This window comes from Tamandua tetradactyla, chromosome 13 (assembly GCF_023851605.1).
Source record: "Tamandua tetradactyla isolate mTamTet1 chromosome 13, mTamTet1.pri, whole genome shotgun sequence".
Classification (NCBI taxonomy): domain Eukaryota; kingdom Metazoa; phylum Chordata; class Mammalia; order Pilosa; family Myrmecophagidae; genus Tamandua; species Tamandua tetradactyla.
In genome coordinates, this window is record NC_135339.1 from 37,525,418 (window position 1) to 37,553,212 (window position 27,795).

The 27,795-nt window shown below is 36.5% G+C and overlaps 1 protein-coding gene across 2 annotated transcripts; it reads left to right on the forward strand.

Annotated features, from left to right (window-relative positions):
• On the forward strand, positions 1–27,795 carry MRLN (myoregulin). Of its 2 annotated transcripts, none has more exons than XR_013161101.1 (2): positions 1–462; positions 26,273–26,322. XR_013161101.1 is itself a non-coding variant. In XM_077124388.1 (2 exons), the coding sequence occupies exon 2, from the start codon at positions 27,588–27,590 to the stop codon at positions 27,726–27,728; it is 141 nt and encodes a 46-aa protein (XP_076980503.1). In that variant the 5' UTR covers positions 155–462; positions 27,568–27,587; the 3' UTR covers positions 27,729–27,795. The 2 variants fall into 2 exon arrangements, 1 of the variants encoding a protein (XP_076980503.1); XM_077124388.1 differs by lacking the exon at positions 26,273–26,322 and adding an exon at positions 27,568–27,795 and having other exon boundaries at positions 155–462.

The window sequence follows — 27,795 nt, forward strand, 5'->3', positions numbered from 1 at the left end:
TAAAACATGGAATGAGTCATGTCAATTTTTTCGAGAGAACAAAACATTACAGGTGGTTTGAAATTATTTCAAAATAAAAAGTTTAAGGAAAAATGCCATCAGAGGTATTTTTTGTTAGTTGACTGTTTAACTCTTAAAGCACCTTTTTTTTTGTTTTTTTCCATAACTTTCTATTGTTTGTGGAGTTGCTGATCCCCTCCGCCTAGGTTATTTGAGCTCCTGTGTGGGTATAAATACATTTTTGTTATAATTTTTTCCACTTGTGTCTGTCAGTTCCTTTCCTCTTGTCTCCTCCCGTGACATTCTGGCTCATGTTTCTTCATAAAGCTCTAAGCCGGTTATTAATAACAGTCCAGTTAGGCTCCTGATCTATCTAAGAGCATATGGTGTTTTTCACGAAACAGAGAGATCTGTTGTGCTCATTGCCTTGACGTTGGACTTCGCTTATTGAATCTCTAAAAGGTACGTTTTGATTTCTAAAACACATGATATTTTTAAATGTTAATGTAGGAGGAAATCTTGGCCTGGCTCTTGTTTGCTTCTGATAGACGGAGAATATAGTAGGTTAAAACTTACAGAGGGCACAAAGCCTCTTTCCTCTCTCTTGCATTTCAACATCTATCAAATTTGTATCAGGCTGATTATAAGATACATTAATGAATTCCGCTCCTTTCATTTCCATCTGACTAAGTAAAGGCAGGAGGAGAAGTAAGGGATTAATAATATATAAATTACTTGGCCAAACTCTGTGATTGCAGTTAAATACTTCCGTCTCCCTGTGTTTCTTTTCCAAAAAGAATTCCAGTGATTTCAAAGAAAAATTTCAGATATGGAAACTATATGTAGGGAATGCTGGATAGGAGACGTGGGCCTTTGTTAGTTTGCCATGTTTGAGGTTTGGATCAGAGGGGCCACCATCTTGTTTCACAAGTCCATTGCTTTCTTGTTTTTTAGCCAGAACCTTTGTCTCTGCAGCTTTCCGTATAATGGTTGCTTCTGAGAGTCCAGCAAAGTAGGTCACTGTGTTTTCTGTCTGGAAAAGGAGGACCCTGAAGCCCAGAAATGCCAATGCCCTGCTCACTCCTCATGAGCAGAGCTGAAACCTGAAGTCTGAGTCCTTCTTCAGGACCATGGAATAATAGCTTTTTATCTTATGTTATTTTATTTTTGAGAGGGGGGTAAGGAGGATAGATACAAGGTTAATGAACTGTATTTTTTTTTATTTGACCCATTTTTTTAAATTAAAGAAATTGTATTTTACAGAAAAACTAAGCAGGAAGTATAGATTTTCCATATGCCTCACCTAACACCAGGTTTTCCCTATTATTGACACTTTGCATTAGTGTGGTATCTTCATTACCATTGATAAAACAATAATTTCATAGCTTTACTAGTAACTGTAGTTCATAGTTTACATTAGGGTTCATGGTTTGTGTTGTGCAGTCCTATGGGTTTTTTAAAAATTTGTATTCCGGTAACATATATACAATCTAAAAATTCCCCTTTTAAACACCTTCAAATATATAATTTAGGGTGTTAATTATATTCACAGTGTTGTGCTACTGTCACCACCATCCATTACTAAAACCTTTCCATCACCCCAAACAGAAGCTCTGTATCCTTTAAGCATTAATTCCCCACTCCCTATCCCCACCCAGCCCTTGGTAACTTGTATTCTAGTTTCTAACCCTATGAATTTGCTTATTCTTTCATGCCAGTGACCTCATACATTGTTCTCCTTGTGCGTTTGGCCTATTTCACAACATGTTGCCTTCAAGGTTCATCCATGTTGTCACATATATCAGAAGGTCATTTCTTTTTTTTTTTTTTAACTTTTTTTATTAATTAAAAAAATTAACAAACAAAACATTAAGATATCATTCCATTCTACATATACAATCAGTAATTCTTAATATCATCACATAGTTGCATATTCATCATTTCTTAGAACATTTGCATCGATTTAGAAAAAGAAATAAAAAGACAACAGAAAAAGAAATAAAACAATAATAGAGAAAAAAAGATTATACATACCATACCCCTTACCCCTAGAAGGTCATTTCTTTTTACAGTTGAATAATAATATTGAACATATGTTCAATTCTCTTGACATGTGCCTCAGGTTTCTAAATAAAGTGTGTAAAGGAGAGGGGCATCACAGTGTGTTGGAGGGAACCAGATGCCGGCCTGGTCTGGAGCTCTGGCTTGGACATTTAAAAGTTGTGTGACCTTAAGCAAGCACTCAACTTCTCTGAGCCTCAGTTTACTCACTTGTGAAATGAGAGTAGTAATGTATTTTACAGGGTGGTGGGGCTTACTCATACTGTAGATAAATGGCCAAGGACTCTATCTGAAGGTTATTTTAATGTTCTTTATAAAGTCCTTCAATTGAGTTTTTCCTTGGTCTTCCTGTCATCTCCATTTAAATTCAAATCTAGAGCCTCCAATATGGGCTTTGATGGGAAACATTAACTTAAACTGTAGATACAATATTTGACTTACTATTGCTCTTAATAATTTCATCTTTAGGATGGAGTAAGCCATGCGAATGCTGAGAATGGATGGAGCGGAGGATGGCATATTGTTAGTAATGCAGGACATTAAGGCTATATCTAAGATTGGTGATGATAGAGACCTTCAAAAATAATTGCAAAACATTAACTATTGTTTCTTGAACATAACCGCTCTATTATAGACAGAGATCTAAATATTTTCTTTCGGTTCTGTTCTTCTATGATTCTAAAGCACAAGTTTCTCCCCTTGCTACATTAAAATTCATTCTGTGTGTCTGGATGGGATGGGAAGGAAGGCTGTCCCAGAGAGTACCCGCTTCCCAAGGTATGTCACCGTGTAGTGGGTTGAATTGTACCCACGCCCCAATAGAAATGTTCAATTCCTAACTCTTTGTTCCTATGAATGTGACAATATTTGGAAATAGGATCTTCACAGATGCAATCAAATTAAGATGAAGTCATTTTGGAGTAGGGTAGACCCTAAATCCACTGACTAATGTCCTCATATGGAAAGAGAGATTTGGAGACACAGGGAGACTTAGAAGTTCCCTGTGAAAGCCTGACATGGGAAGATGGAGGCAGAGATAGGCGTTATACTTCTACAAGGCACGGAATGCCTGGGACCACCAGCAGCTGGAAGAGGAAAGGAAGGGTCTTTCCCTAGCTCCTTCGGATGGAGCACATTCCCACTGACACCTTGATTTTTTTTTTTTTTTTTTGTATTAGTTATGTTCTGTTTATTTTTCTGGTTGGTTAGAAATTTCCCTTGTCAAAAGGCTATGCTCACCACTGTAGCCAAAACACTGTACAGCAAATAATTCCCATCTGGAGTGTACCTTTACAAATTTTCAGTGATGAACATGCATTTTACTGGATAAATTTTAAAGATATCTTTTGGGTATTGCCAATTCAACAACATATACATTGCCCTTATCACCCACAATCTTTAGGAAAATTCAAAATGACAAAGGGAAAACTAAAGTTCAAATTGGGTAAACAGATCAAATCACTAAATTTACTTTAGACAAAAATGCCCCTCCTAGCTTTATTAACCTTCTAGTCCTCCCTTTGAAGAAGATACTGATTGGCCCCTTAGGAAATTATTAGATGACCTATGAACCTCAGCAACATCCCGTATGACAATCCTGCTTTGGATCAGTCTGCTTTAACTGAATATTTCAAAAGACTAATCAAGATTTCTCAAGCCTATTTCTAGCACCTATGAGAGGCATTTCATGATCCTTGTTCTGCTGTGGACCCCTCTGTCCCAAGCTGACACTGGGAGAATGGGTATATTGGAAAAGATATCTGAGGAAATAAGCTCTTGAGCCATACTAGTAGGTCCTCCTTAACTCTCACATGCCAGATGATTAGAGGTCATTGACCCTGGCATACTCATCCCTCAACTTAAGTAGGCCCTTCCAATGGACCAGATTGGAAAAAAATTCCAATTTATAGATGACTGTAAATTAAAACTAATTAGGCCACCAGAACTGTGAAAGAATAAATACCTGTTGTCTTAAGCCACCTAGTCTGTGGTATTTTCTTATGGCAACCCTGGGAGACAAATACACTCTAACTCAGGAGGTGAGTTGGGATATTTGTTTTCCTCTATAAATTTTTATTCTGCATCCATTTATTTAAATCTTTTTTTTTGACAACACGTCATACTTGTTAAAGATTCTTTTCAGATTTTTATTTGCAAATACAACCCTGCAATTTCGCATGAATTATACCATACTATTTTTATTTATTTTTTTAATTAGAGAAATTGTAGGTTTACAGAAAAATCATGTAAAAAATACAGTATTCCCCTTTATCTCCCTACTGTAAACACTTTGCATTAGTGTGGTGCTATTGTTTCAATTGATGAAAGAATATTAAAATTGTACTATTAACCATAGTTTACATTAGGTGTATTTTTCCCCATAACACTCTAGTCCTAACACCTTGCTTTAGTGTGCTGCCTATGTTATAATTCATGGAGGAATATTTTTGTAATTGTACTATTAAAGATAGTCCATCATTTATACTAGGATTCACTGTGTTGCACAGTCCTATGTTTTATCCTTTAATTTTAATGCTATTAACATATATATGACTTTAAACTTCCCACTTTAACTACATTCACATATATCATTCAGTGCTGCTAATTACTCACAATATTGTGCTACCATCACCAAAACTTTACCATCAACCTAAAAAGAAATTCTGTACAAATTGAGCATTAACTCCCCATTCCCTACTCCCAACCCAGCCTCTGGCAACCAATATTCTAGATTCTAACTCTATGAATTTGCCTATTCTATTATTTCATATCAATGAGATCATACAATATTTGTCTTTTGCGTCTGGCTTATTTTACTTGGCATAATGTCTTCAAGGTTCATTCATGTTCTCACATGTATAGGACTAAATTCCTTTTTAAAGTTGAATAACATTCCATTGTATGTATATACCACATATTGTTATCTATTCATTCATTGATGGACACTTTTGTTGCTTCCATCTTTTGGCAATGAATAAAAGATGAATAATACCGCTATGAACATTGGTGTGAAAATATCTGTTTGACTCTCTGCTTTCAGTTCTTCTGTGTATATACCTGATAGAGGGATTACCAGGCTGTATGGTAATTCTATACTTAGCTTTCTGAGGAACCACCAAACTGTCCTCCACAAGGTGTGCACCATTTTAAATTACCACCAGCAGTGACTGAGTGTTCCTATTCCTCCACATCCTATACAACACTTGTAGTTTTCTGTTTTGTTAATAGTGACCATACTAGTTAATGTAAATGATATCTCATTGTGGTTTTGATTTGCATTTCCCTAATAGCTAGTGATGTTGAGCATCTTTTCATGGGCTTTATAGCCATTCTATATCCCTTTGGAGAAATATCTATTTGAGTCTTTTGCCTGTATTTAAACTGAGTCGTTTGTCTTTTTATTGTTGAGTTGTAAGATCTCTTTAAATATTCTGGATATTAAGCCATTATAAAAATATTTTCTCCCATTGAATAGGCTGTCTTTTCACTTTTGTGACAAAGTCCCTCAATGGACAAATTTTTAACTTTGAGGAGGTCCCATATATTTGTTTTTCTTTTATTGCTTGAGCTTTGGATGGAAAGTCTAAGAAACCATTGCCTAACAAAAGATTTTGAAGATGCTTCCATGTGTTTTCTTCTAGGAGTTTATAGTCCTAGTTCTTATATTTAGGTCTTTGATCCATTTTGACTTTATTTTATATATGGTGGAGATAGGGGTCCTCTTTTATTCTTTTACATGTGGCTATTCCCAACAACATTTATTGAGGAGATTATTCTTTTTCAGTTGAATTCACAACCTTGTAAAAAATTACGTAGCCATAGGTATGAGGGTCTTTTTCTGAACTCTCAATTCAATTCCATTAGTCAATTTATCTATCCTTGTGTCGTTACCATGCTGTTTTGACTACTCTAACTTTGTAATATGCTTTAAAATCAGGTAATGTGAGTACTCCAAATTCCATTTTCTTTTTCAAGAATTTTTTTTTTTTTGCCTCTTGGAGACTCTTATCCTTCCAAACAAATTTGATGATTGATTTTTCAATTTCTGCAAAATAAGCTGTTGGAATTTTGATTGGGATTGTTTCAAATTTGTTAATCATTTTGGGTAGAATTGACACCTTAATTTAATCATCCAATACATGAACATGGTATGTCCTTCCATTTATATAAGCCTTCTTTGATTTCTTTTAGCAATGTTTTGTGGTTTTCCATGTAAAACTCTTTTATACCCTTGGTTAAATTTATTCCTAGATATTTTATTCTTTTAGTGACTGTTATAAATGGAATTTTCTCTTGATTTCCTCCTTGGATTGCTCCTTACCAGTATATAGAAATACTACTGATTTGAGGGTGCTGATCTGTTATGTCACCAATTTGCTGACTTGTTTAATAGCTCTAATGGCTTTGTCGTGGATTTTTCAGAACTTTCTATATATAGGATCAAATGTCATCGGCAAACCGGGAAAGTTTAACTTCTTCCTTTCCTATTTGGATGCCTTTTATTTCTTTTTCTTGCCTAAATTCCCTGTCTAGATCTTCCAGTACAATGTTGAGCAACAGTGGTGATAGCGGGCATCCTTTCGTCTTCCAGACCTTAGAGGGAAAGCTGTCAGTCTCTCACCATTGAGTATGATATTAACTCTGGGTTTGTCATATGTGCCATTTTTTTCTGTGTGTTTTTATCAGGAAAAGATGCTAGATTTGGTCAAATGCTTTTCTGCATCAATTGAGATGATCATGTTTTTTTCCCTTATTTTTGTTAGGGTAGTGTATTACATTAATTTATTTCCTTAGTTGAACTACCTTTGAATACCTGGGATAAGATTCGATTTGCAAGTTTTTAGTCACGGATTTCTGCAACCATATTCATAAGAGAAATTGGTCTTTAATTTTCTTTTCTTGTGGTATCTTTATCTGGCTTTGGCATTAGGGTAATGTTAGCCTCATAGAATGAGTTAGGTAGCATGCCCTATTCTTCAATTTTTGGGAAGAATTTGAGCAAGATTGGTTTTAATTCTTCCTGGAATGCTTGTTAGAATGCATCTGTGAAGCCATCTGGTCCTGGGCTTTTCATTATTGGGAGTTTTTTGATGACTTATTCAATCTCTTTTCTTATAACCAGTCTGTTGAGGTCTTCTATTTCTTCTAGGGTCAGTGCATGTGTGTTTCTCATGATTTGTCCATTTCATCTTGGTTTTCTAATTTGTTGGTATATACTATTCATAGAACTAATTTTTTCTTGATGTCTAGGCATCTGATTATCTTGATGAGTTTACGATGAATGTCAGCTTCTCTCTTGCCTAATATTTTATTGTTGATTGACTTTATGTTAAATCTGTTCTTTAATGCTTAGCCTGCCTTATTCTAGACCTTTAGAATAGCCCATGTTTTACCGATCAGATTTTTTTCAGTTCTTCTTCATCTGATTCTTGCCCTGGATATGTGGTATAATTTTGGGGATTGCACTTTTTGTACAATTGCTTCACCTCCAGGAGAGTTTCCTTTCCTCTGTTCCTTCTCTGGGAATCTTCATTTTTTCTGTTTGGTTTTGTGCAGTATTTTCACCCCAGCTCCTAATATTTGTTTAAATTCTCTTCCTCACTCAATACCCCATTTTCCTTGCACTTCTCACTTCTAGGATCTTCCTGTCCTACAGCAGTTCAAGTTAACACCCCTCCCCATTTGTTTTCCTCTCCCTAGGCTTTTCTGCCTCTAGTTTCTTCTGCATTCAGGTATCCCACTCCAGGGAACCAGATGGGGTCAAACCACAAAGGTGTGTCTCTCCCAAAAAGTTCATTTTGTGTTTAGGTGGTCCAGCCAATAGAAGTTGGATTGACTGTGTACAGTTCTTGCAAACAGTTCTGCCATGGTATCTCTCTCTCTCTCTCTCTCTCTCTCTCTCTCTCTCTCTCTCTCTCTCTCTCTCTTTTTTGCCTGGGGAGGTCCTTTTGAATGCAATGTGCCTCAGCAAGCCCTGGGTCTCTGTGTCTGGATATGCATGAGGTTGTAACTCACCAATGTGAGTGGCTCTATAGTTTGCATTTGTGACAGGAGTGACTTGGGCTGGCTGCCTCAGTGCAAAGCCAAGCTGTGCAGGACTGAGTGAGAGTGTGGGGTGGGGTTCAGACTGGTGGGTCTAGGATGGATATTTCTACCTAATCTTGGAGATTATTTTTACTTCTTCGTTGATTTAATGATTTTGTAGTCTTTTTCCAGTCTCCATCATCTTCCAGAATTCTAATCAAGTGGGATTTGCCCTTTAATTTATTGATTCTTAGAGGAGACTTTTCCAGGGGATGTTTTATGTCACTGTTCTAGTTTGCTAGCTGCTGTAATGCAATATACCAGAAATGGGATGGCTTTTAAAAAGGGGAATTTAATAAGTTGCTAGTTTATAGTTCTAAGGCCAAGAAAATGTCCCAGTTAAAACAAGTCTATAGAAATGTCCAATCTAAGGCATCCAGGGAAAGATACCTTGATTCAAGAATGCTGATGAAGTTCAGGGTTTCTCTCTCAAGTGGAAGGACACATGGTGAACACAGAGTTTTTCTCTCATCTGGAAAGGCACATGTTGAACACGGTCAGGGTTCCTCTCTCATCTGGAAGGGCACATGGCAAGCACAGCATCATCTGTTAGCTTCTTCTCCTGGCTTTCTGTTTCATGAAGCTCCCCAGGAGGCATGTTCCTTCTTCATCTCCAAAGGTCGCTGGTTGGTGGACTCTGCTTTTCATGGCTATGTCATTCTCTGCTCTCTCAGAAATCTCCTTCATTCTCCAAAATGTTTCCTCTTTTATAGGACTCCAGAAACTTATCAAGGCCCACCCAAATAGGTGGAGATATGTCGTCACCTAACAACCACTCTTGATTAAATCACATCTCCAGGGAGATGATCTGATTACAGTTGCAAACATACAGTACTAAATAGGGATTATTCTGCCATTTTATGAAATGGGATTTTGATTAAAACATGGCTTTTCTAGGGTCCATACATCCTTTCAAATCAGCGCAGTCACCATGTTGATGACATACTTTTATCTAATCTTTACTGTGTTCTAGCTTGGCAAGGAGTCAATAAGCTCTCGATATAGTAGGAGAAAGAAGTCATTTCATGAGAACTGTGATAAAAGACAGAATGGCTTTGCTCTGTGGTACATGAGAATTATAGACAGAATGGTTCACTGGTCTATCACGCCTAAAATTTATTTGCCGCAAACAGGTTTTATCCATCAGACTTCCTCTTGGAAGGTTGTATGTTTGTAGAAAATTTTTACCTTAATTGGTGCTTTTCAAACCCCCTCCTTGGGTATCACCTAAATAGTGAGCTTGTGAGTCATGGAAAAATAATATCTTAAAGACACACTTCATTTCTTCCCTTCACCCCCCACACCCCAGTGTTTATTGAGCACTTGCATTGTTTCAATTCCTGTGCTAGGTGCTGGTGATATTAGTTTCTTCCCCAAAGGAGGTCACAGTCTTTTCATTTGTCTTGAAATTCTATTCTCTAACCTAGCCATCTAACTTCTCAGCTAAACACAATTCCAAACACTTAGCTGGTTCCAGAAATCAAAGCTGCACCTTAAAGAAGGTTGGAAACTTACCACCAGTGAATTTATGCAGAGGAGCATGTGTTACAGGCCAAGAAGGCAGGTTAAAAGATATTGCCAAGTGTTTATAGAGCTCAAATAGGTCTAGAGACTCTCCATTTCCCTGCACTTCCTAACCCCTTACAGGGGATGACACTGGTTTGGATATCTGAGTTCTGCAGATAAAAAATAAAAACCTATGATGCAAGCAAATATCATCACGCCCATTCCTTCTTCCTCATCTCGCCTGAAGTGTTGGCTGGCACCACTGTTTTGGGTCTCCCTGTGAAAGGTACACAGAGCCAGCACCCAAGGAGAGGTCTGGCCAGTTCATCTGGCCTTTTAAAAGTACAGCGTGATTCATGGAGAAGGCTGGGGAACTTGGCAGGGAAAAGCTTGGTAGCATTTTGATTATTTTGGTTCCAGAAGATGTCTTAATAAGTGGCCATAGCTGAGAAGTATATGCACAGTGTCCTATTTGGGGTAGGAATGTGGTGTCCTGATATTGGGTGATTAAGCCTTCAGGTGTCCTGATATTGGGTGATTAAGCCTTCAGGTGTCCTGATATTGGGTGATTAAGAGGACATGTTTGTTATTGTAGAAAAAATACTTCATTTTAGGGCCAGGACATTTATTTCAAATAAAGTTGAGGCATAGCCATAGGGGGCTTGGGAAGACCCAAACTAGATAGGTGTTGACAGAAAGTCAAATAGCAGAAGAGACACAGAGTATCTTCCTGACAGATCTGGGGCCTCCCTGGGGCCTGTGAGCAAGCAGGTGAATGCTTGTGGGTTGGCAGGTAAGCAGTGCTCTACCACCCACATGTCTGTGTGTCAGCCTCAACTTGCTAGGGCATTTCTTCTCCTAAGGACCATTGGCTTCCTCTCACCTATCTGATCTACTCTGTCCCTCTTGGGCTGCAAAGAAGTGGCTTTCTTTCTGACTCTACTGCTTCATTGTACTAACCATTATTTATGTAGTATCAAGCAGCATGCTGGTTTTTATTTTCACCAATACTGTGATACTGCAGTGCCTAAGGTTGAGGCTCTGGAGCCAAACAGACCTCCATTCAAATCCCTGGCCACTGCTTACTAATTGTGTGATCTTGGACAGGTTACATAAGCTCCCTAGGCTTCAGTCTCTCTGACAAAGAAAATAAGGATATAATGACCCACCTCATAAGGGTTTATGAGATTAAAATCAAAATGTTTGTAGCAGATACTTCTTAACTTTAGTTACAAATAAAATCCTTTCAACCCCCTGTAAGACAGATGTCATTATCTTTGTACTACAAATTAGATAGCATCTACAGTTACATGCCATAGAACTAAACCAGCCGGAATTAGGATCTAAAACCCAGTTCCCTGTGCCTCCAAGCCCCACGCCCTGTCCCCACTCCATCTTGCAGATTTGCCATCTGTGACAAAGCACGCATTTTCATTTTCAGTCAAAGTCCATTTTTATTAAGTACTGTGCCTTGTGAGTCTGACCTGCCAAGTTTTCACTTATGATGTAGTTTATTATGAACTTTCTGGACTTACACTGGCCTTAATCAAACATGTTGAATGCTGATGACTGTAGAATTCCTTCAAACAGCCATGTCTGGTCAAATACAGAATACAATTTCTCATAAATGTCAAGAAATTACCGAGGCAATTCTGGTACTGGCTCTAGGAAAAAAGTAACTGTGTGACCTCAAATAAGTTACTATACCTGTCTGGGTGGTATATGTCAAATGAGATTTTTGCAAAAGCTAAATATCTTTTCTAGTATTTCCATTTATTTAATATTTCAGACCTTTCACTGCTTTGGTTTTCCTTAGTTTGAAAGAGAAAAGCTCCTTGAAATCATGTCCTAATCAGGGAACAAAGTGCAATAATCAAGCCTGCAGTCATTTAAACATAAAGCCATAGTCTATCATTCTTCTCCTACAGGAATATAAGCTTTATCTTGTACAAGGTTCATGTTATTGATAAATTAATTCCTCAGATGTGTATAAGTCAAATTTCCTACTTACATAACTCAACTTCAGTCAGAATCCAACGGAAACTTAATTAATTCTGGAATCAAACTTAAACTTATCTTAGAAACTTGTAGAATACACAAAATTCATTTACTGCTGAACATGCCAGAGTTCCCAAGTTAACTTTCCAATGACTTGAACTTGAAGGATGTAGTAAGTCTCCTGCCCTGCTGCACCAGCATCTATTTCTGGAGAATTGAGAGAACAAATTTCCACTCTTCCATGAAAACTACAGCCGTTCCAAAACAACACTCTTCTCCTTGAACCCTATAGGAGCAGTGCCATTTTTTGGTTGCCTTCCAACAACTTGACTTGGTCCCCTAATTACAAGCAAAAAATAAAAGCAAAAACAATAGCAGAGCATAATTCCCATATGATTTCTGAAGTTTATAAATGATAATTTACTTGAACATAAACTTTGCAGGAAAGTGAGACATTTTCCATATGAAGTAAATTGAAAACACCCAAATCTGGGGTTTTATTTTAAAACTATTTCCTGGCTGTTTTGGTTTGCTACAGCTGACAAAATGCAGTATGCCAGAAATGGATTGGCTTTACAATAGGGATTGATTAACTTACAAGTTTACAGTTCTAAGGCTGTGAAAATGTCCACATTAAGCCATCAGCAAGATGATACCTTCTCCCCAAAGAAAGGCTGCTGGTGATCTGGGGCTCCTCTGACACATGGCAAGGCACTCGGACGGTGTCTGGCAGTCCTCTCCTGGGTTTTGTTGCTTCTGTTTCTGTTTCTGGATGCTTCTCTCTCAGCTTCTCTGGGGGATCCCCCCCGCCCCAGTCTTTTATCCTTTTATAAAGGACTCTAGGAGGAGGATTAAAACCCACCTTGAATGAGGTGGGCCACATCTCAATTGAAATAATCTAATCAAAAGGTCCCACCCACAATAGGTCTATACCCACAGAACTGGATTAAAAGAACATGATCTTTTCTGGAGTACATAACAGCTTCAAACCAACACACTAGTAAAGGTACTTAATTTATATGCTTTTCATGTTGTTATTGTCATTTGAACAAAATGAACTTTCTGTCTTTCAAGAAAGCTTCTGCTTTAAGTACAGTTATTGAGTCACTAATTATTAAGATTATTAAGAATGGATTATTGACATGTCAGTTATTGGGATCCAGGATGGGTAATTATGGCTATCCCTGACCTCTCGGAAGACAGTGAGTGCCCATGGGGTGGCCCATGTAAGCAAATAGCTGAAATACAACAGGGTGAGTGGCAATATGCTACAGGCAAATGGGCATTCATTTCTGTTTGAGGAAGTCAGAATGGATCATAGAAGAGGTAACATTTGGGTCTGAAAGGAGGAGTAGGAGTTTATCACTTTTGCCTCTTTAGATACTTAAAGAAAATCCTGCGATGAATAATTCATACAGAGGGTACAGTCTAGCAGATAGCCTGCTAGATTGTAATTAATAACAGTCATACCACTTATTAAATGATTATTTGCCAGGCATGGATATTACCTCATTTAATTCTCACATCACCCTAAGGAATAGTTACTGTCATCCACATTTAATAGAAGTGCTAATTGCAGCACAGGCGATTAATATAATTTGCCCAAGGTCTCATGGTAAATGACAGACCTGAGATTCAAGCCCATCAACCTGTTTCCAAAGACCATTTCTCAACCACCATGCATTGGACACATTCTCGTTATTTTTCGATCCAGCTAATGCTAAGGTGAGAAACTTGTTAGCCACAAGTTGATCAGTGTTTAGGTAGCAAATAATCTTAGATAGTAATATAATAGTGGATAATAAGAGAAAATAAATAAAAATAGATAATAAAAAATTACTTTAAGCTGGTTGCTCCTAATGGTGGTTTAGGAATAACCTGTTAACAAAGGGCAGGTTGTTTTGATTTAATTTTCCAGCAAATTGAGGGTTATCAGGCCCAGAAGGGTAACATGAGACAATCCATCCCATTGTTCAAAAAGCAATTTACAGATATATAAAGGAGCCAGCACTGAAGAAGGAGAGTGGTCATTAATTATTACCGGTGGATATTTCTATTTTAGAATAGCAATGTGCATCGTAACACAGATCTTTTTTAACGTTTAGAACATTAGCAAATGAGTGTAGTTAAAAGAGTGTGGCATCTGGGGATGGAACTCTGGTTAATCTCCAAGCATCACCATAGAAAGCCAAGTTACCTTGGGCAGTTGCTCCATCTCCCAGTGTACAAAATCAGCACATTGCAGACCCTCACTCAGTAACAGGAGTCATTACAGTTTACTTAAGGCACCTATTCAACAAGAATGGACAGATTGCAATTAGGTCTCATTTTCCAACAAGAGTCTCTAGGAAGGTTCTGTCGATATTATCTTAACTTTTAGATACTGATGGCAACAAAGAGTAGGATTAGCAAATTGTCGTCAAAAAAGAAAATATTTTTGAAATGTGACTCATGTTTAAGACTATAAACTCGAATCCAATGAAAAGTGTTTTTCTTTTGATGGAAAAATAGACTTTGCAAAGTATGTTCTGTTCTTTGTCTTCACCAAGAATCCACACCTAATAAGGGGAAGTGACAGGGGTTGATAGAAATGGAAAAAAGGGAAAAGTTTTAGCACTAGTAATCCCTTTACATAATAGAAGCGTTTTTTGATCTGTTTGTTTAGTTTTGTTTTTGCCAAGGTACAATTTATTTAGCAAGTCCACACTTCATATGGTTCCAGGAGTCAGACTTGATTTGAGGAACCCTGTTTTATATAAAAACAAGATTGTAAGGGATGTAAAGGCCAAGTCCTAGAATTTGATATCAGATTGAAGAACAGAGAACATAATGAGATCCAGATTCCAGAGACCACGAGGTAGTCTCCTCTGCACTGGACTAGCCTACTCTCTGGGATAGCGTTGGTCAAACAACCAATCAGTAACTAACAGGTCAATTTGAATGACGTTATTTTGACCTACATCTTGATGGTAGCAAAGGTAAAATAAAGACAAGTTTTAAAAATTAGATAAGAGTATCCTTTTTATTCTTAGTGTCACATTCTATAAAATATTAAATTGACGTCAGTGGTTATTGACGGTAAGGAATAAAAGAAAGGTTGAGGCATTTGTAAAGACAGGAAAATTATTCACATTCATCTGAAGATTCAAAATGAAACATATTTGGCCACAAATAACCTAGGATGCCTTATATCAGAGATTGGAAGTCATGTCATTTCAGCTATGATTTTAAAATAACACATTCAAGATAAGACCAAGTTCTGGAGGTGGCCACGCTCAGAATGTTCTAGCATACTTCTAGATAGTGTCCAAACTTGTTTGAAATTTATTTTTAATTTTTGATGCATACTTTATCAGGTAAAGAAACACTACAGAACTGTTTTTCCTGAAAATTGTTGCAGTTAAATAGCTTTAATCCCCAAGGTGTGTTTCTTAAATCTCAAACAAAAAACACTTGATTACCTAGATTCTAGCTGAGTAAGAACTAATTATCAAAATACACATCAAAATAACCTATATTTTAGATTATCTTAATCCGCAGAAGAAGAATCTAGAAATGTTAGTAAATTTCTGAGGCTACACATTTGTGTCCTTTCAATGGTTTAGATCAGAAACAGATCTAACATCAAAGGGGAAACCCAAACAGGAACCATGCAGGTTCCTGTTTCTCGTGCGCATTTTGAAAGAAACAAGAACATGTTCTTTAACGAATGAGACTTAAGTCTTGTTTATCACAGAAGTAATATACTTTCATTAGAATGTTTCCCCATTAACGTTAAATTTTCCTTGAGTTCCTGTTTATTAAAACAATTGGCTTGGCAAAAATAAAATCAGTACAAATACTTTTAGTAATATATAGAGAGGAGAGGGGATTAGTAGTAGAAACACCATTTTCTTTCATTTTCTACAGTTATATATGAACCTCCTTTTAAATAAAAATGCAATGGAAAAAGCAAAGCGAAAAAATAACCCATACTTCTTCCACCTAAATCCATCACTATGATTACTGCTAATATTTGTATGTACTTTTCTCTGGGCTTTTATTCTATGTTTTATTTTTTAAATATTTCAATTGTAAAGACTAACATACAGAAAAGTACATAAAACTTGTTTAGGCAGTTTAACAAAGAGTTAAAAAGTAATTGTCAGTGTATCCATCGCCTAGGACAAAAAAATGACACACCTCTAGAAGCACCTGCCATCCCTTGCTCTCTCCTCCTCACAAAGTCACCACTCTTCTGACTTTTCTGGTAGCCAATCCCTTGCTTTTCTTTTCCTTATATTTTGCTGTTGTTTTCTAAAAACTTTGTCTGCATGTTAGCAAGCAAATCCATTTTTTTAATGAAAGTGAATATTTATTTAGAAAGAAATCACAACAAATGCAGATTCTGAAAAGCAAATACCAAAAATATGACAATAGCAAGAAAAAATAAGCTAGCATTTTCATTAACTGCTTGACACAGCTCTATACTACTTTTCTTCCCCGTATTTTTTGCAAACTCTTTCATTGACATAGATTTTACAGTATCAATTTCCATAGAGAGAATAAAAAGAACCTGTCATTGATTGAAATTAAAAAAAAAATTTTATACTAGAGAAGTTATGGGTTTACAGAACAATTGGGCCTAAAACACAGAATTCCTATATGCCACACCACCACCAGCACCTTGCTTTGGTATGGAACACTTGCTGCAATTGATGATAGCACATTTTTATAATTGCACAATTAAGTACAATTATAATTGCACAAGCACAATTGTTATAATTAATGAGAGATTACTAAAATAGTACTATTAACTATTGTCTATAGTTTGCATCAGGGCTATTTTTTCCCATATACTACCCTATTATTAACAGAATGTATTAGTGTCATATTTGTTATAATTCAGAAAGGACATTCTTTTCATTTTACTATTAATTATTGTCATTGTTTATAATAGGGCTCACTGTGTTGCACAGTCCTTTGTTTTATCTTTTAATTTTTATCCTAGTGACATTTAAGACCTAAAGTCTCCCTTTTAACTACATTCACCTACATAATTCAAGGTGTTAATTGCATTTATAATATTGTGCTACCATAATTACCATCTATTCCAACCCTTTACAATCAATCTAAATAGACTGTACAAGTTGAGTATCAACTCCCCATTCTCTAACCTCAAACTATCCCCTGGTGACCCATATTCTAGATTATAACTCTGTGAGTTTGCTTATTATAATTAGTTCATATCAGTGAGATCATAACAATATTTGTCCTTGTGTGTCTGGCTTATTTCACTTAGCACAATGTCCTCAAGGTTCATCCAACTTCATTCCTTTTATGGCTGAATAATATTCTATTCTGTGTCTATACCACATTTTATTTATCCATTCATCAATTGATGGACACTTGGGTCGTTTCCATCTTTTGGCAAGTGTGACTGACTCATGCACTATGAACATTGGTGTCCAAATATCTGTTCGAGTCCCTGCTTTCAATTCTTCTGGCTATATGCCTAGTAGAGGGATTGCTGGTTCTTACAGTGATTCTATATTTAGCTTTCCTAGAGACCGCCACACTGTCTTCATAGCAGTTGCATCATTTTAAATTTCCACCAGCAATGAATGAGTGTTCCTATTTCCTCACATCCTATCCAGCACTTGTTGTTTTCTGTTGTCTTTTTTTAAGTAATGTCCATTCTAGTGGTGTGAAATGTTACCTCATTGTGGTTTTTATTTGCATTTCCCTAATAGCTAGTGATGTTGGACATCTTTTCAATGTGCTTTTTAGCCATTCGTATATCCCTTGGGAGAAATGTCTATTCAAAATCTTTTGCCTATTTTTAAATTGGGTTGTTTGTCTTTTTCTATTGAGTTGTGGGATTTCTTTTTATATTCTGAATATTAAACCCTTATTAGTATGTGGTTTCCAAATATTTTCTCCCATTGAGAAAATATTTTATGACGAAATCCTTTAATGCCCCAAAGTTTTTAATTTTGATGAAGTTCCATTTATCTATTTTTTCTTTCATTGCTTGCGCTTTGAGTATAAAGTTTAAGAAACCATTGCCCAACACAAGAACCTAAAGATAGTTTCCTAATTTTCTACTAGGAATTTTATGGTCCTAGCTCTTATATTTAGGTATTTGACCCATTTTGAGTTAATCTTATATAAGGTGTGATATAGGAGTCCTCTTTCATTCTTTTGCATGTGGCTATCCAGTCTCAGTACCATTTGTTGAAGAGACTATTTTGTCCCAGTTGAGTGGACTTGGCATTCTTGTCAAATATCAACTGGCTGTGTGTGAGGGCTATTTCTAAACTCTCAGTTCAATTTCATTAGTCAATAGATCTATCCTTTTGACAGTACCATGTGGTTTTGACCACAGCAGCTTTGTGGTATTTTTTTTTAACTTTTTATTGTGAAAAATATTATATATACAAAAAAGCAATAAATTTCCAAGTGCATTTTAAAAAGTAGCTATACAACAGATTTTAAAGTTTGGTATGGGTTATAGTTCCACGATTTTTCATTTTTTCTTCTAGCTATTCCAAGATATTGGGGACCAAATGAAATATCAGTATATTGATTCAGCAGTCATATTCATTTGTTAAATCCTACCTTCTCTATTATATTCTTTCTTCTCCTTTTTTCTTTTTTTTGTGATAAATAACATATACAAAAAAGAAATAAATTTCAAAATACATTGCAACAGTTAGTTGTAGAACAGATTTCAGAGTTTGGTATGGGCTACAAACCCACAATTTTAGGTTTTTATTTCTAGCTACTCTATGGTATTGGAGATGAAGAGAAATATCAATTTAATGATTCAGCGACCATATTCATTTGTTAAACCCTACCTTCTCTATATAACTCCACCATCACCTTTGATCTTTCCCCACTCTTCAGCGGTATTTGAGCTATGGCCATTCTAACTTTTTCATGTTGGAAGAGCTGTCAATAATCAGGGATACAGAGATGGAACTAGCTGATGTTCTGGAGAGGCTGGGCCCCTCTAAGTTTCAAGACTTATCTGGTTCAGGGACCCATCTGGAAGTTGTAGGTTTCTGGAAAGTTACTCTAGTGCATGGAACCTTTGTAGAGTCTTATATAATGTCATAGATATTCTTTAGGATTGGAAGGAATGGTTTTGGTTGGGGTTTGGCAAGTTATGATAGTAGCAATGTCTAACTGAAGTTTGCATAAGGGTAACCTCCAGAGTAGCTCCTCAACTCCATTTGAACTCTCTCATACACTGATACCTTATTTGTTACATGTAGTATGTTTTAAGTCAGCAAATGTGAATCCTCCAACTTCATTCATTTTCTCTATGTTTTTGGCTATTCAGGAACTGTTCCAAATATATTTGATAATTGGCTTTTCCATTTCTGCAAAATAGGCTGTTGAAATTTTAATTGGGATTACATTGAATATGTAAATAATTTGGGGTAGAATTAACATCTTAATGACATTTAGTCTTCCTATTCATGAACACAGAATGTCATTACATTTATTTAGGTCTTTTTAAAAATTTCTTTTAACAATGTTTTGTAGTTTTCTGTGTACAGGTGCTTTACATCCTTTGTTAAATTTATTCCTAGATATTTGGATTTTTTTAGTTGCTTCTTAAGTGGATTTTCCCCTTGATTTCATCCTCAAATTGCTCACTACTAGTGTATAGTAGTAATGATTTGTTGTGTGTTGATGTTATACCCCACCACTTTGCTGAATTCCCTTATTAGCTCTAGAAATTTGTTGAGGAACGTTTGAGGCTTCCTATGTATATGATCATGTTATCTGCAAATAGTGAAAGTTTTACATCTTCCTTTCCAATTTGGGTGCCTTTTATTTCTTTTTTCTTGCCTAACTGCTCTCACTAGAACTTCCAGTACAATGTTGAAAATGGTGGTGCCAGTGGACATCCTTGTCTTATTCCAGATCTTAGAGGGAAAGCTTTTAATTTTTCACCCTTGAGTATGATGTTTGCTGTGAGTTTTCCATACATGCCCTTTTTCATATTAAGAAAGTTTCCTTCTAGGGAAGGCCATGGTGGCTCAGCAGGCAGGAAAGCTTGCCTGTGATGCCAGAGGACCCGGGTTCGATTCCTGGTACCTGCCCATGTAAAAAAAAAAAAGAAAGTTTCCTTCTAATCCTATTTTTAAAAGTGTTTTTTATCAAGAAATGAAGCTAGATTTTGTAAAATGCCTTTTCAGTACTAATGGAGATGATCATGTGTTTTTCCCCTTCATTTTGTTAATGTGATGTATTACATTAATTTATTTTCTTATGATGAATCACCCTTGCATATCCGGGATAAAACCCACTTGGTTTTGATATATCATTCTTTTGATGTGTTGTTGGATTCAATTTGCAAGTATTTTCTTAAGGATTTTTGCATCTATATGCATAAGATAAGAGAAATTGGTCTGAAACTTTTTTGTAATATTTGTATTTGGCTTTGATATTAGAATGATATTGACCTCATAGAGTGAGTTAGGTAGTTATTACCTCCTCTTCAATTTTTTTGGAAAAATTTGAGCAGTATTGGTATTAATTCTTGGAATGATTGGTAAAATTCACTTGAAGCCAGCTGGTCCTGGGCTTTTCTTTGTTGGGAAGTTTTGCTTTACCCACTAATTCACAATTTAATGTCATATTGTTTTAGTTTGCTAGCTGCTGGAATGCAATATACCAGAAACAGAATGGCTTTTAAAAGAAGGAATTTAATAAGTTGCTAGTTTACAGTTCTAAGGCTGAGAAATGTCCCAATTAAAACGAATCTATAGAAATGTCCAATTTAAGGCATCCAGGGAAAGATACCTTGGTTCAAGAAGGCTGATGAAGTTCAATGTTTCTCTCTCAGCTGGAAGGGCACATGGTGAACATGGTGGTGTCTGCTGGCTTTCACGTGGCTCTACAAAAATGGACTCGCTCCACAATGTTTCCTCTTTTAAAGGATTCCAGTAAGCAACTCCACCTTCAATGGGTGGAGACACACCTCCATGGAAATCATCTAATCAAAAGTTACCACCCACAATTGGGTGGGTCACATGTCCAAGGAAACAATCAAATGCTCCCACCTAGCAATATGGAATGAAGATTAAAGGACATGGCTTTTCTGGGGTCTACCACATGTTCAAACTGGCACACATACATACTACATACTCTTATTTCCAATCTTTCACAGCATATCATACAGCTGTTAGGATAACTGGATGACCACAACTAAGGATACAGGATCTAGCAGAGTGTATATAGTTCTGACAGGGAGAGCCAATATCAGGGAAGAGTTTTCAGAAACAATTTTACTAAAAACCATGGGAATAAATGTTCAGCACTTATTAAATGCATGGCCATGACTCCAAATCATCATTTAGTATGTGTTGTATATACGGTACTGCCATTCCCTAAATTGACATTGTTGGGAATTTTTGGTGACTGATTCAATCGCATCACTTGTAATTGGTCTGTTGAGGTATTCTGTTTCTTCTAGATTTAGTACAGATTGTTTATTTGTTTCTAGTAATTTGTCCATTTCATTTAGGTTGTCTCATTTGTTGACATACAGTTGGTTATAGTATCCTCTTATGATCCTTTTTATTCCTGTGGTTTCAGAAGTAACGCCCCCCCCCCCCCCATCATTTCTGATTTTGTTTGCATCTTCTCTCCTTTTTCTTTATCAGTCTAGTTAAGGGCTTGCCACTTTAATGATCTTCTCAGAGAACCAACTTTTGGTTTTCTTGATTTTCTCTATTTTTTTTAATTTTCAATTTCATTTATTTTGCTCTAGTCTTTGTTATTTCTTTTTCTCTGATTGCTTATGATTAGTTTACTGTTGCTTTTCTAGTTCTGCCAACTGTGCAGTTAAGTCTTTGATTTTGCTAGTTTAGTCTTTTTTAATGTAAGCATTTAGGGCTATACATTTCCCTCTCAGCACTGCCTTCACTGCATTCCATAAGTTTTGTTATATTGTATTCTCCTTTTCATCTATCTCAAGATATTTTCTGATTTCCCTTGCAATTTCTTCTTTGACTCACTGATGGTTTAAGGGTGTTCTATTTAACTTCCATATATTTGGGCATTTTCCAGTTCTCTGCCTATCATTGATTTCCAGTTTTGTTCCATGATGGTCAGAGAAGATGCGGTGTATAATTTCAACCTTTTAAAATTTATCGAGACTTGTTTTATGATCCAACATGTGGTCTATCCTGGAGAACAATCCATGCGCAGTTGAGAAGAACATATATTCTGCGGTTTTGGGGTGCAATGTTCTGTCTGTTAGGTCTAGTTCATTTACCATATTATTCAGCTTTCTCTTTCGTTATTGATCTTCTGTCTAGATGTTCCATCTGTTGATGAAAGTGGTATATGAGGTCTCCAACTATAGTCATAGAGACATATATTTCTCCCTTCAGTTTTGGATTTCCTTGAGGGCTCTTTTGCATGCAGCAATTCTCAGCAGCTTGTATTCAGCCCTAGGTCTCTGTGGACTCAGGTCCCTGTGCCTGGATATGCATGGAATTCCAACTCACTGCTGTTAGTTACTCGATAGTCTGTTTCACTGATGGAATGGACTTGGGCTGCTGCCTCTGGGTAACTCCCAAGCTGTGTGGGACCAAGTGAGACATAGGGAAGAGGATTGGCCAACCTGGGACAGAAGTTTCTACCTGATATTTTTCTCTTTCTCTGATTCATCATTTGTGAAGTCCTCCTCCAGTCTCTACCATTCTCCAGAGTTCTATGCAAGTGCTATTTGTCTTTTTGTTCACTGAATCTCTGTTCCCCCCCCCACCCCAGGGAAGGTCCCTATTAGCATGTTGATGATGTTACACTTTTAAAGCAGTCAACCATTTTCCTTTCTCCTAGATATGACTGGTGCCCTCTTCTTTCTATAACTGCTAATTTCCAGAGAGCGATTCTGTCCAATTCCAGAAAGCAGCTCTGTCCAATTTCACAGTCTCTACTCCAAGGTTCGAAGCATGACTTCAGAAAAGGCAGTCATGGTGAGGGGCAGTGATGGGGTTTAAATTCTTAAGTCTCTCTACAGTTCTTGGCAATTGGGACCAAGCCACTAGAGATCACATTTCTGGAGCCTTAAAGGGTCACAGAGTTGAAGGCCCTCACTTTTCTTGATACATTCACCACCTACACCAGTATCACCCATCTATGTACCCTAAACTATGGACTTTAACTCTGATCTTGTCTTCTTTTCAGCCATGCTTTTTAAAAATTCAATATTATGTGGTAAAATTCACCCCGTTATTATATGCACCTGTAGTTTATTTTTTATTTTTTGTCATGGGCAGGCTCCGGGAATTGAACCCAGGTCTCCAGCATGGCAGGCAAGAATTCTGCCACTGACCCACCACTGCACTACCCTCTAGTTTAATTTTAATCATGGTAGACTATTCCATTAAATTAATATGCCACAATTTATTTATCTAGCTGCAGGTTGACCTTTGGGTTGTTTCCAGTTGAGAATATTGTAAATAGAATTGATTGCATGTTTGTCACATTTGCAGATAACCACATATTTTTGTTGTATGCATATCTTGGTATGTAATGAGTGGTCATGGAGTATAAGTTGTAATCACATTTAAGGATTAAAAAATGATTTACTGGGATACAAGGATAGTTCAGTGATAGAAGTCTTGCCTGCCATATGGGAGACCCTGGTTTGATTCCTGGTCCATGCACTTCCCCAAAAACAAGTAAACAAGCAAAACAAACAAACAAAAATTCAGCAAATGGTACTGCAATTATGGGATACTCACAAGGAAAAATAATGAAGTGTGACCCCACATTCAGCATACAAAAAAAAATGATTTCCTTAGTGGTATTACCATAATTCACAGTTGTAACTACCACCACTTTTTAAAAATATATTTTACTGAGAAATCTTCACCCACATACAATCCATCCATAGTATACTATCAATGGCTCACAATATCATCACATAGTTGTGTATTCATCACCACGATCAGTTTTAGAACATTTGCATCACTCCAGAAAAGAAATAAAAAGAAAAAGAAAAAAACTCATATATCCCATACCCTATACCCCTCACTCTCATTAACCACTAGTCTTTCAATCTATTGCTTTACCCCTTATTCACCCCTATTATTTATTTATTTATTTATTTTTTACTCATCTGTCCATACCCTGGATAAAAAGAGCATCAGACACAAAGTTTTCACAATCCCACAGTCACATTAAAAAAGCTATATAGTCATACAATCATCTTCATTAATCAAGGCTACAGGAACACAGTACAACAGTCTCAGATACTCCCCTCTAGCCACTCCAAAACACCATAAAGTAAAAATGGATATCTATATAATGCATAAGAATAACCTCCAGGATAACCTCTCGATTCTGTTTGAAATCTCTCAGCCACTGAAACTTTATTTTATCTCATTCCTCTCTTCCCCTTTGTGGTCAAGAAGTCTTTCTCAATCTCATGATGCTGGATCATGGCTCATCCTGGGAGTCCTGTCCCACATTGCCAGGGAGATTTACACCCCTGGGAGTCGTGTGCTACGTAGATGGGGGAGGGCAATGAGTTCACCTGCCGAGTTGGCTTTGAGAGGCCACATCTGAGCAACAAAATAGGTTCTCTGGGGTGACTCTTAGGAACAATTATAAGTAGGCTTAGTTCTCCTTTGCAGGAGTAAGTTTTATAGGGACAAGCCCTAAGATGGAGGGCTTAGCTTATTGAATTTGTTGTCCCCATTGCTTGCAAGAATATCAGGAATTCCCTAAATAAGCAAGCTTAATATTTCCTCCCTTCTCCCCAGTCCCCCAAGGGGACTTTGCAAATATTTTTATTCTCTGTCCAAATTACTCTGGGATGTATCAGAGCATCCCCCTAACCTGGACAAACCAACAAGATCTCATACCCCATTCAAGAGTCCATGTAATTATGGTGTTCAAATAAACTGACCATACAAGTTAAATCAGACAATGCACTACCCAAAATACAAAGTTTGCACCAAATGAACATCTCTCCCTTTGGTGTTACACGGATGTTGAAGTTTTAAAATATGAACCATATCATCTTTTACCCTGTATCCTGATTTACCTTACTCCTATCCAAATGTTTCATTCATATCTCTAGTCAAAGTCTGATCACTTTTTCAATTTTTTTTAAGTTGCTGTAATTACCATCACTTTAAATTGATAAATATTATTCTTTTTGTGACTGAACCACACTTGTATTTAGCCAGTTGTTCTAGTTTGCTAGCTGTCAGGATGTGATATACCAAAAGTAGAACAGTTTTTAAAAAGAGGAATTTATTGAGTTGCAAGTTCACAGTTCTAAGGCCATGAAAATGTCCCAATTAAAGCAAATCTATAAAAATGTCCAATTTAAGGCACCAACAAGAGGTTACCTCAACTTAAGAAAGGCTGATGAAGTTCGGGGTTTCTCTCTCAACTGGAAAAGCACATGGCGAGCACGGCAACATCTGCTAGCTTTCTCTCCAGGCTTCCTGTTTCATGAAGCTCCCCTGGAGGTGGTTTCCTTCTTCATCTCCAAAGTTCTCTGGCTGCGAGGGCTCTCGTGGTTGTCATGGCTCTGTCACTCTCTCCAAAAATGTTTCCTCTTTTAAAGGAGTCCAGTAAACGAATCAAGACCCACCTCTAATGGTGGAGTCACGTCTCCCTCTAATCAAAGATTAATCCCCACAATTTGGTGAGTCACATCCCTGTGGAGATAATCAAAAAGCTCCCACCCAACAATATTGAATGAGGATTAAAGTACATGGCTTTTCTGACACCCACAAATTCAAATTGGCACACCTGTCTTCCTACCACTATTACTTTTTCTTTTATTCAGTAATAATAACTTTGCAGATCTGATTGGTAGCTACGTGCATGTGTTTACTTTGTAGAAAATTCATCAAGTGTGTGACTTATTCACTTATGATTGATTATTCGCTTATGATTTCTCTACTTTTTTGGTATGTATTATGTATTTCAATAAAAATAAAATTTGCCAGAGAAAAATGATAAGGTGATGGGGTAGGAGAAACAGACAGGCCACGACAGACACCTTTGAGCATGATTTCTTTATATTTAAAGTAATGTCATTAATATAGATTACGAGAAGGAAAATTATATGGTTAAAGGGTATAGGAGTCATTTTTTATAGCCTGATCTTTTGTACTCTCTTGTTTTCCAATTTGTTCATAAAGTGATACAAACCTTAACGAATATGGTATTTAAAAACCAAACCAGATATACGATCTTATGGTATCTTACATAATCAGAGAATATATATATATATATATATATATATATATATATATATATATTTTTTTTTTTTTTTTGGTCAGGGAAGATATTGAAATAAATTTATATTAAAGGATATTAAGGGGATTGTTGTTTAAAAGGATGGTGAATGTTTGCCCTACCAGGAAAATCTTAGAACTTAGCTTAATCTTGCTTAACCTTGGGTACAGTTTTTAGCTTTGAAATTCTGTACTGACATTAAGTGGCATATTTTCCAAATTCTGCTCTTTGACCACTCCATCCTGATTCTTTTAAGAATAATTTTAGAGTTTTACCACCCAGGTTCCCTGCCCCCTCTGCTTCCTATACTACCTTACCATCCAATAAAACCTTTCCATGTGCTTTGACACAGAAACCAAGGTTGCTAAGAGACCACCTTTGCTGAGCACACTTTGTTCTAGCCTTCTGCCCTTCTCCCTACCCCTCCCTGGCCCACTGTTGCCTGGTGTCCCCTCATTGCTCAGTCTCTCTCTTAGTATTTCTGGAGAGGGCTGAAGGTGCCCCTGTGAACACAGACTGAAGAAACACAAGCTGGACGCAGAGGCTACAGGGAACTTCGTCTTTATCAGAAATGCTTTGGGCAATCTTTGGAACTTGAAAGGAAAGGGACGTCACCTTGCAAACTCATATATTATTCTTGGTGCTTGTTTCTGAAGCACAGGGAAAAGATTGTTGAATCTATGGAAAATTCTATGTTTTTACTTTGCCAATGATTGCTGTGTAAATTTGAGCAAATCATTCTCTTCTCTAGGGACATGACACCTTATTACAGAAATTAACAAGATTGCTAAACATAGAAGTCACTGGAATAATTCTCATCTATCTCCCTCTCTCTTTTTCTCTCTCTGCCTTTTAAAACTCAACTTGCCTTTTTAGTTACTGAGTAAAAATCAGAGATGAAATATTTTCCAACAGAAATACTTCCATTTTTTAAAGGTATCAATGCTCTTTTTAAATTGATTGCATATAAAGAATTTGGTGTAAGGCTTTGAAAAGTACTTGCCTTTTTTGTTCTTTTACTGTGAAAGGGATTAAGAATGGTTTTAAATTCCCTTTCTGATAGGTATTTGGTAAAATGTTCCTACAGTATGGAAAACAGACCACAATCTAACATCTTTTTAAATTCTAGCTTTTTTTTTTTTTACTGTTTCATTAACACAGAAATGTGGATAAGATTAAACTTTGATGTGTTATTAAGTAATCAAAACATGAGTAAGAAGGACCCTGAGGAAAGAGCAAAGAATTTACAAATGATCTTTTGTTGTTTATTTAAAAAAATTTTATCGTTAACTGCTTCACTGATGCCAAGAAAAATTATTTTAAATGACTATGCAAATAAAACCTCATAGACAAATTAGTTATTGATAACATGAAAAGACAATGGTAATTACAGTTCCTTGAGCTGTTTCTTTTAGAACTAAAGGCAAGTTCAGCATATAAAAAAAGATCTAAGATTATAATGTAAAATCATCAAAATGATTGGGAGAAAAGTATTTCAGTTAATCGGTTGGTTGCAAATAGGTACTGAATCTTCCCAGGAAGAATTTTCTTTGCCACTATTTATTTTCAGTGCCAATATTAGATTAAGTTGAAATAATCAGTAATACAAATGTGCTCATTTGAGGATACTTTTCTCTTTTTTCCTAGGGACCAGCAGCATTCTGGATATGACATGTAAAAACTGGATGTTAATCTCTAACACTACTCCCCAAAGTCTGGAAGATGAAATTGTGGGAAGACTTCTCAAAATTTTGTTTGTTATCTTTGTTGACTTAATATCTATTATGTATGTTGTTATAACTTCTTAAAAGCCACCTTCCCTTACCACATGTAAACTTCATATTGCATACCAGTAAATAAAAAGTTGTATTTGAA